Below are 10,338 nucleotides of genomic sequence, written 5' to 3'. Positions count from 1 at the left end.
AATGCACGATTTTCAGGAATTCCTCCAAAGGAAAGACATGTGCAGACACCGTTTGCTTGTTGTGTATTTGCAAATAAAAACATTACTGACATACTATGACATGAGTGTGAGATCGGGGTTTAGTTTGGGACCGCTGGGTTACACAACATATAAAAGATGTGTGACTAAAGAAGAGGAAACGTTATGTGTTAAAGTGAGTCAAGAGATATCCAGTGATAACAAGTTTATGGGAGCTTTCTTAGACCATTTGGTCAACATTTCAAAGTATAGGACGGTCACTAAATTGAAACCAGGGCAGGTAGAGATTCTGTCTGTATGAAAACAGGTTGTGTCTGCTCAGAGTCTGAAATCTTTTAATAAAGTTTTACAGTGAAATTGATTAATTATGCTTTTGATAAATCAACAAACTGGTGAATAAATCATAATTTCCCCAAAAGCAGAATATCCTGTATAAGGAATTCATGTCAAAACTTCCTGTAGACTTGGCCAATAAACATGTAAATATTGCAGCCTACAACACCTATCTATGATAGATATCTATCTTCCAATAATGTCAACCAATCACACGGAGGTAGTCAAAATTGCAAGAAAAGTTTAAAAAAAAGGATAAAAGAAGACTATTAAAATGTTAAAAGCAGGGTGTCTGGGAAAACAAATGTCATACATCAGTTCAACACTAGCTATGGCTGCACTGAACTGAATGTCATACAGTACTAGGGAAGAAGGAGAATTTATAATAGTCTGGAGTTGCTTTTAATAACCTATAGCACGCAGGATGGCCATGGCGAGGAGTGTTACATGTATATTCTTCTATGGGGATAGAAAGTTGGGGCGTCCGTGGCAGAATGGTTAAGGTCGTTGACTTCAAACCACTTGTCCCTCACCGCTGTGGTTTCGAATCCCAACAGGGACTTTGGATTCTTTCATGTGAGGAAGCTATCCAGCTAGCTAATTACGGAACGTCGGTGGTTCTACTCAGGTGCCTGTTCGTTCCTGAAATAATGCACAGAAAGGGCACCTGAGGTCTTCCTCCACCAGTAAAGCTGGAAACCTCGCAATATGACCTATATTGTGTCGATGTAAAACCCATTCAAAAAAAAAAAAAAAAAAGCAACCAAACCATGGTAAACCTTGTAGAAAAGGGATAACCAAACATCTATATGTCTGAGAACACCTTTGTTCATCCCCACCTAGAATATTGTTCTCAAAAGTGTCTCGCCTTAGTTCTTGCAAAAAACCTCTCTGATAGTGTTGAATAAGTTCAAACATCACTATTCCACCTGTTACTGTTACATCATGTCAGACTACAGCTGTGTCAATATCTTGGAATGAAAATCGTTACCATAGTGAACAATGTAGACTACAAAACTTCATCATCCTCTTGAACAAAATTAGGGAGGTTCAGGTTGAAGTTAAGGAGCTGAAACCCTCCCCATACTCCCACCTCAAGATGTCTGACCTGTTGATATTTCACCTATCTAAAGAATGGCAAGCATGTATATTTAAGTATAATTTAAAAATTGGCTTAAGATAAATGTAGGTCACTTAATCCTTGCCAATTAGTGCCTGGATCCCTGCTTGTCTGCTAGTCACAATCTTCTGTCAGCCACAAAACTGCATGTCTGAATGCAATTTCATTACTCTTGGTCAGGGTAAAGGCAGATTCTAGTGTCTGCATGATACTGAGTAAATTTGTCTTGGAAAGGAGCTCCTTAGTAGTTTATCTACTAATAAATTAGAAATTATTATCCATTCTAAATCAATTTATCATTAGGCCTGAAACAATCTGTCAATATTTGGTTATTATTTTTGTAATATTTTTGAGACTAAATGTGACACAAAAGGTTTTCTGGTAAATATATCCTCCGGTCAATTGCATAATTAATTTTGTCTGAGAGATTGCCAATAGTTACTGTTATGTTGTAATTGCATCTATAGGTAAATGCCATTTCCAACAGTCTTGCTGTTGCGTAATATTTTTGAGTGTAAATGGCCTAGTAATCAAGAGGTACGAGGTTCAATCCTACAAGGCTGTGTAGGATTTCTCTGCTTTACTTGGATGACAACCAAGGAGGATAATCTTATCATTTGACTTATGTTGGGATGTTTTTTTATGTAGAAATAGCACAGTCAATTAATTAAATATAAAGTTTTCACATTGTACATAATTATAAATTTCAGGTTTTTCATGAGGCTGATGAAGGACAGAAGGGATATTTATCTAGAAGTGACCTGAAAGTTGCCATCGTTGAACTGTTGGGTTATAAGCCTACAAAAGTAAGTTATTGTAAATATAGAACTTGTGTGAAGTTGAAATTACACAGTGAGTCAATGCTGCATGGACATGGTTGGTAAGATTTCTTTGTACATATGGAAACTATTTTAATTTCTAAGATAAATTATTCAGATGATAATTTATGATATTCTTTCAAATTATCTGCCACATATACCTGTAATTAAGAAACATTAAATACTGGACAGATGTTGGGATCAACAAAATATAGAACCAGTCTGTAATTATATTTCTCAGTCATGAATCTTTTATAGTACAAGACAAATCATAAGTAGTTGAAACACTAAAGTATTTCAACATAGCTGGTCACAGTTTAATTCTGTCAAAATTTTTGTATACAATTTCTGCATAATATATTGTATCAATGATCTCTGCATGGTTTCATTGTTGTCTATTTGCACATGTTTTAAAATGTACATGTATGTAGAATTAACAAATTTTTGTTACAGTTTGAAATCAACCATTTATTACAGACACATGGTGAAGATATAGATAATCTTACAAAAGGTTAGTTTTTATTTCAAATTTTTTTTTTATCCAAACTCCAAAACACAGAACTAACAAATAACTAATTTTATTTGTATATTTTATAATTATTATATTTATATTATTAAGTAACATGTAGATTAAAATTGCTTAATTTGTTCTTGAGAGGTGATATAAAAATTATCTTGTGTTCTAAAACTAGAAATTTATATTATAAAGTAACTGTAGGCCTTAATCTAAAAATTAGATGTAGTATTTCAATGAATGCCACAAACTGGAAACATTTATTTTTTTCAGCAAATACAAAGAATATATAACTAAGTTAAACATTCTTGAAGGAAAATTATTAAGAACATGGTGCCATGATGATAATAGAAGTGGGACCGATTATCACTGATCTGGGGTGAATCATTTTATTAAAGCAATACGCCTCCAGATTCATGCTAATTTTCATGAAAGTTTTGAAATGTATTTGAATGTGTAATATTGTAAAGTAACCAGAAGCAAGCAATTTACACATTAACAATGGCTCTTACAAACCACGTAAATTACCAAAAAGTGGTCAAAATATGCATTAATAGCCTTTACTGTGTTAATAACGCGGTAGAAATATAGTTGTAAGTACTGAAATATCAGTAATTTATCGCACATAATATGAAAAAATATTACTTGAATCTTAGAACTTTTTACTTTTCCTTATACATTAGTACATTTTTCTCAAGTTTGATTTTATTGAAATATTTTGACTCATCTGGAGGCATGTAGCTTTAATATAGATTACCCTACAGTTAAAATGAAAAATTTCTGTTCATAAATATTGATACAGAGAACATTTTCTTTCACAAATATACACAAAACAAACATTTAATCTTACCATTTCTAAATTTTGATGATTTAAAGGAAATTTTAGATAATTATTTTGGAATGGGGCGATTTATCAATGATCTGGGGCAGTTTGTCACTAAAGTGGGGCGAGTCATTTTGGGGCGAATTATCAATTTCCACAAGAACATCACATTTTGTAGGGAAAATTGATTAGTGATAAAAAGAAATTTTTACATTCCTGATCTCTCATTTGTAAAAATCAACTTAGATTTACCAGTTCAATATGATCCAAGGTGCTTGGTAATGCACAGTTTGAAAACTTGATAGGTTCTATAATAATGTGACATAATATGAATGTATCTTGTAGTAGCGAGTGGTAATTTGGTTTGATTTGTTTTGTATCATTATAGGTATGACACTGGAGAAATTTGTGTCAAGTATGTGTGAGAAGCTAGTATCTCAAGATGAAGATGAAGATATTCGTCACACATTCATGGCTTTTGATGTTCAGTGTAGGTTCATTTAAAATTTTACATTTCATATTAAAGGGACTCTGCTGAGGTTTTTTTGACATGAGAGAATTTGAAATAGTTTTTTCTAGTTGATGTAGGTCTAGATAAATAACGTGTTTGCACTTGCTCACTCCATTTTTTTCAGAATGATTATTCTAATTGTGGAAAATAACAAAACTTGAAAAAGCTTTTTTAACCTTAAATTTGGACACAAAGAATGCAACAAAAAATTATGATTTCCCTCCATTATAATTTCTGAGTATAATTTCCTTAACGTTAACCTTAATTTGCCAATATCTTTTCTTGTTTTTTACAAGTGGCCTCAATTGATCTATGTAGAAAAATGGAAACTTTTTATTTTTTTAGTTCCCCTTTGGAACTTATAAGAGTTTTTCCCCTTTAAGGTAAATTTTTTCCTGAAAAATTTAAAATGGGTAAATATTTGGAATTGTACTGGAATTCACCAACAACCAGGAAAAAAAAAAGACATTTTTCAAGAAACCAACACTGATTTTTTTTTTAAGTCAACCAATCCAAAGAAAAAGTTGGGGCTTTCCCTAATTTTGGATTTGTTTTGGGTTTCCCTTATGATTTTTGGTACAACAAAACGTTTCTTGAGGGTATTTTATAAGTTAATTTTACACACATCTTTTGGACTCTAAATGGGAGGTCCACTGGTAAGATTTTTAGGACCATCCTTTGAAATAACTACATCATCATGTTTTTAATTTGGATTAAATTAATTCCAAATACAGGTTAACAAATGGAGAATAGCAGGGATCCTTGTTTACCAATTGGGATTTTAACCAATCCCTATGATAAATTGGGCTAGGGGGCGTGAGGGGGTGTTGGCACTTTATTCATTATCCCTCCAATAATACAAGACTCAATCCAAAATCCGAGTCCTGGCAATTTTCATGTAATTTTTTTTGTTTGTGGAAATTATTGCCTTTTCCTGAGGGATCACTTTGTTTCCAGATTTTTTAGTATCTTTATTCAGAAATTGTCAATGTTTATTACATGCTTTTCGGTGGTATATAGAAATATATCAGTGATATAAAACTGATAATTTCACTGTTTTAAACAGTGAAATTATCAATTTGATAATTTCACTGTTTTAAATTTAAGCCCTTTACGTTGTTTCAGTGAAATTCTATCGTGCACAGTACTGGGAACCAACTTAATGACGTGACGTCGTAAATGACGTCACATTGTATTATTATTTGGCGTGCTTTTCATTCAGTATTAGGTTTAATGTCTTTTTAAAATAATAATAAAAAGAAAATTTGTTTAGTTTAGTGTAAGATCGAAATATATTACACCTTGTGAACACCAAAAGTTCATATTTCACTTGTGAAATATACCTTTTGGTGCTCACTAGGTGAAATATATTCTGATCTTTACACTGAAAACTAAACAAATCATTTCTTTCTTAATATTCACATGGGTTGACTGTAAAATTTTTCCTTTGTTTGAATCAATAAACTAGCCCTTTTTTTTTTTTCAGTTTGCAAGACATTGGGGGTTTAAACTATATTAATAATCTCCATATTTAAAAGTTTTGAATATTTTTAAAATATCTTTTTTAAATTCAACTTAACTTGTTAAATCAATACAAAGAGGAAAATGGAAACAAATAAGAATGTCTACTGTTTATGAACAACTTTCCCCCCTTATGAACTTAACTTTTAAAGATGAAAGAAGGTGAATTAACATTTTTCCCCAAAGAAGGTCACTGGTCCCCCCAGTAAAAATTGAACCCTACTTTTATGTTTCCAAAAGAAATTATGTTTTTAAATTTGGAAAATAAGGTAATTATATCTTTCATGTTATATTATAGGTCGTGGTTTTCTCACATTGGACGATGTTAAGAAAGTATTTAGCAAGGTAGCTCCTCATGTTCCAGAACAAACAGTACATTCAGCATTTAGGTAATAATGTTCACATTGTATTAATGTAATTCTACATTTACTTGATTTATTTGATTTTATAGATTGATGTGTCATTTAGTAAATCTTGTCAATTCTATTTTTAATCCTCTTCCACAAACAGGGGAAAGAATGATAAGGAATGGCCCCTGTCTGTCCAGACATCTTTCTGTCCATCTGTCTGTCTGTAACATTTTTGTGTTCACTCCTTTAAACTGCTCAAATTTTTTTAAAAATAACTTGACACAAGTGATGACCATTATAAGACGATTTTCAGAGCGCAATAATTGATTTGCTACCCCCAAGGTCAAGGTCACATTTAAAGATCAAGTGTTAAAAAATCCATAACATTTAAACCCCTGCAATGTTTTTAAGAAAACTTGGCAGAAATGATCACCATTAGGATATCATGTGCAGAGCACAACAATCAAGTCATTACCCTCAAGGTCAGAGTCACACTTAAAAGGTACAATGTGAAAACATCTATATTTCATGTCCCCTCTATAACTTATTGACTATTTAAAGGTTTTTAAAACACTTGGAACAAATGATGCCCACCATGACACAACCTACAGAGCATAACATCCAGGTTGCTACCCCCAGGGTCAAGGTTATATGTTCTCAATAATTTTTTGACTTTATTGAAGATTTTAAATAATTTGGCACAAATAATAACCATCATGAACTATTTGCTTATGATATGCATGGCACAACATCAATGTCATGGTTGGTTAAAGGTCAAGAACACAGTACACAGTCATGCCTGCTGGGGAAGGGGATTTACAACTGTAGCTGTCCTTCAGATGCCTTGTTCAAATTTAATTAGATTTTGGTTTTCATATCTTGTTCAATTCTTAATTATTGTACTCAGTATTATATATTTTGCTTGTTTTTTAAAGTTTTACAGAACTGATAATACTTATATATTCACAGTATTTTATCAAATGTCGAATTCACAGGGTGATGATATTCATTTGAAACTAAATGGTTAATTATATATTTTAGAGAAATAGATCAAGATGGGGATGGCAGAGTTAGTTATAAAGATTTTGAATTTTTGATGAAGTACAACACAGATGACCATATCTGAAGAGGAATTTCTATAGTTGTAAAGTATGACAGGAAATGGGGAAAACGCATGACAGGAAATGGGAAAAGCATGATAGAAAATGGGAAAACATATGACAGTAAATGGGGAAACTTATGACAAGAAATGGGAAAAAGACATATTTAGTTTTACAAATATATGGACTTTGTGAATCATGTTAAATGTTAGATGCTACTGGCTACAAACACATTTGTATTAGAATGTTGCATTTTGAGAATAGTATGACTATTAGTGTTGCACTGATGTACTTCTATGCTATAAGTGCCACATGAAAGTATTATATCATTGATAATGATAGCCAGACCAAGTGTTTAGGTTTATATTTCATGGAGTCAGTTTATTCTAATATTTTAGCATAAACATATATATTTTAGACATATTAATACCTACCCTATCGTCTTTTGCTTGTCATGTTTTGAGTTTAAGGGCATATCAATACCTAAATAATAACAATCAAATGAACAAGCAAAAATGTTTGTATTAGGTCAAACTGTATGGATACAGCTCTTAGTTGATGGTAAAGACCATAATCATTTCTAGTATACACATTTTTGTAAATGTACAAATAAATAAATGTAGTCACTAGATTGTCACATCAATTTGAATTCTTGACTTAAATAATGTTGTTATAATTTATTGTTATAAAGTTTATTTGTTACATTAAAATGAATAATTTATAATTTGTTACATGTATTAAATTTTTGTCTGTATCTATCATTGGTTGAGTTTTTTGTATAACTTTTTCATGGATTAGTTTGAAACTTGAAACATTTTTTATAACCTTCACCTCCTCATAACTGTCACAGAATTATTCAAATTGTTGGAAGCCTAAAAAATAACTTTTTGTGACAGAATACTTTTTCGTACCCATCTCTAGACAAGAATACATAACGTTTTATTTCAGATTTTTAGCTCACCTTGCACAAAGTGCAGGTGAGCTTTTAGGATGGCCAACCAAATGGCGTCCGTCGTCTGTCGTCCGTCCACATTTTAAATATTCTAAGGACATCTTCTATGATACCGCAAGGCCAATGTTAATGAAACTTGGCAGGAATACTCTTTGTATGAAGCTCTATAAAGATTGTTCAAAGAATTCCATTTCATGCAGAACTCTGGTTGCCATGGCAACCGAAAGAAAAATCTTTAAATATCTTCTTTTAAAGAACCGTAAGAGCTAGAGCTTAGATATTTGGCATGAAACATCTTCTAATGAGTGTCTACCAAGTTTGTTCAAATAAAAGCCCTAGGGTCAAAATTGGCCCCGCCCCAGGGGGTCATTGATTTTCCCTATATGCATATAGTAAAAACTTAAAAAATCTTCTTTTAAAGAACCCAAAGAGCTAGAGCTTAGATATTTGGCATGAAACATCTTCTAGTGAGTGTCTACCAAGTATGTTCAAATAAAAGCCCTGGGGTCAAAATTGGCCCCAGCCCGGGGGTCATTGATTTTCCCTATATGCATATAGTCAAAACTTAAAAAATCTTCTTTTAAAGAACTGTAAAAGCTAGAGCTTAGATATTTGGCATGAAACATCTTCTAGTGAATGTCTACCAAGTTTGTTCAAATAAAATCCCTGGGGTCAAAATTGGCCCCGCCCCAGGGGGTCATTGATTTTCCCTATATGCATATAGTAAAAACTTAAAAAATCTTCTTTTAAAGAACCGTAAGAGCTAGAGCTAAGATATTTAGCATGAAACATCTTCTAATGAGTGTCTACCAAGTTTGTTCAAATAAAAGCCCTGAGGTCAAAATTGGCCCTGCCCCAGGGGGTCATAGATTTTCCCTATATGCATAAAGTAAAAATTTAAAAAATCTTCTTTTAAAGAACCCAAAGAGCTAGAGCTAAGATATTTAGCATGAAACATCTTCTAATGAGTGTCTACCAAGTTTGTTCAAATAAAAGCCCTGGGGTCAAAATTGGCCCCGCCCCAGGGGGTCATTGATTTTCCCTATATGCATATAGTAAAAACTTAAAAAATCTTCTTTTAAAGAACTCAAAGAGCTAGAGCTAAGATATTTAGCATGAAACATGTTCTAATGGGTGTCTACCAAGTATGTTCAAATAAAAGCCCTGGGGTCAAAACTGGCCCCGCCCCGGGGGTCATTGATTTTCCTTATATGTATATAGCAAAAACTTAAAAATCTTCTTTGAAAAAACCCAAATAGCTTGAGTTTAGATATTATACATGAAACATCTTTAAGTAAATATCTACAAAGTTTGTTCAAATAAAAGCCCGGGGGTCAAAACTGGCCCTGCCCCAGGGGTGTCATTGTTTTTAACTATATGTGTATAGTAAAAACTTAAAAAATCTTCTTTTAAAAAACCCAATGAGCTAGAACTTAGATGTTTAGCATGAAACATCTTCTTATGGGTGTCTACCAAGTCTGTTCAAATAAAAGCCCTTGGGTAAAAATTGGCCCGGGGGGGGGGGGGCTATATACAGGTGAGCGACCTCAGGGCCATCATGGCCCTCTTGTTACATTTTGATGTCCCTTACAGATCTTCTAAGACCTATTCTTATATATATATATATATACATGTACTATTGTCAGTTACATGTAAAGTATACCGTTTATAAACAGCTTTTAGAATTTGATACATAATTTCGTTTGTAAATGTGTTTAAAAAAAATGAAAATATATAATCCAAATGTAATATCTATGCATTTCAACATTTTGTGATGGCAGTTTGTCACTAGTTGCTCACAATTTCTTTTAACAAAATCTTTTTTTTAACCGCATGGTCATTGATGGATTTTGACTCGACTTCGCAGATCCTTAGTGACCCATTATAAAAGTATATAAAGGTTTCTAGTCAGTAAGATGCATAAATGTGTAAAAAGAACTAAAGATGGAATGGAATCTCGAAAAATGATAGTATATAATGTGACAAATGTATAATGCCTGCAGGTCAGATATTTTGCTTGTAACATAACATTGTGGTTCCTATCAAAAAGTTATAGAAATCATGGCTGTGTTGTTAAAAATGGTATCACCTTCTTGGTGATAACTTACTTTTTGTAGGAAAATGCAGGCTTCATGTATGAAATCAAATACCCAGGACTTAGATAATTTACATGTAACATTGCCATGTTTGCCTCAACAAAAGCAAATTAGATAACTGTACGCCCTGCCGATCACTTAATTATCCAAGATTGAAAAAGTTAATATGACTTAAAGCCCTC

At 32.5% G+C, this 10,338-nt stretch overlaps 1 protein-coding gene across 2 annotated transcripts; it reads left to right on the top strand.

The window, feature by feature from the left end:
* Positions 1–5: 5 nt before the first annotated feature.
* LOC132723623 (EF-hand calcium-binding domain-containing protein 11-like) lies at positions 6–7,862 on the top strand. 2 transcript variants are annotated; one of them, XM_060708383.1, is made up of 6 exons: positions 6–298; positions 2,182–2,277; positions 2,743–2,800; positions 4,015–4,116; positions 5,957–6,047; positions 7,050–7,862. In XM_060708383.1, the coding sequence occupies exons 1-6, from the start codon at positions 38–40 to the stop codon at positions 7,132–7,134; spliced, it is 693 nt and encodes a 230-aa protein (XP_060564366.1). In that variant the 5' UTR covers positions 6–37; the 3' UTR covers positions 7,135–7,862. The 2 variants fall into 2 exon arrangements, with proteins under 2 accessions (XP_060564366.1, XP_060564367.1); XM_060708384.1 differs by having other exon boundaries at positions 8–193.
* Positions 7,863–10,338: the final 2,476 nt, after the last annotated feature.

Source organism: Ruditapes philippinarum, unplaced genomic scaffold, assembly GCF_026571515.1.
Source record: "Ruditapes philippinarum isolate M1 unplaced genomic scaffold, ASM2657151v2 ctg1207_1_1_1_1, whole genome shotgun sequence".
Lineage (NCBI taxonomy): Eukaryota > Metazoa > Mollusca > Bivalvia > Venerida > Veneridae > Ruditapes > Ruditapes philippinarum.
This window is presented reverse-complemented; position numbering and strand designations above follow the sequence as displayed.

Excerpts from the sequence above, each read along its gene's own strand:
- LOC132723623 (XM_060708383.1), top strand. The coding sequence starts at position 38 with ATGTGCAGACACCGTTTGCTTGTTGTGTATTTGCAAATAAAAACATTA. Across the intron at positions 4,117-5,956 it reads CATGGCTTTTGATGTTCAGT|GTCGTGGTTTTCTCACATTG; the intron begins GTAGGTTCATTT and ends GTTATATTATAG. Across the intron at positions 6,048-7,049 it reads ACAGTACATTCAGCATTTAG|AGAAATAGATCAAGATGGGG; the intron begins GTAATAATGTTC and ends TATATATTTTAG.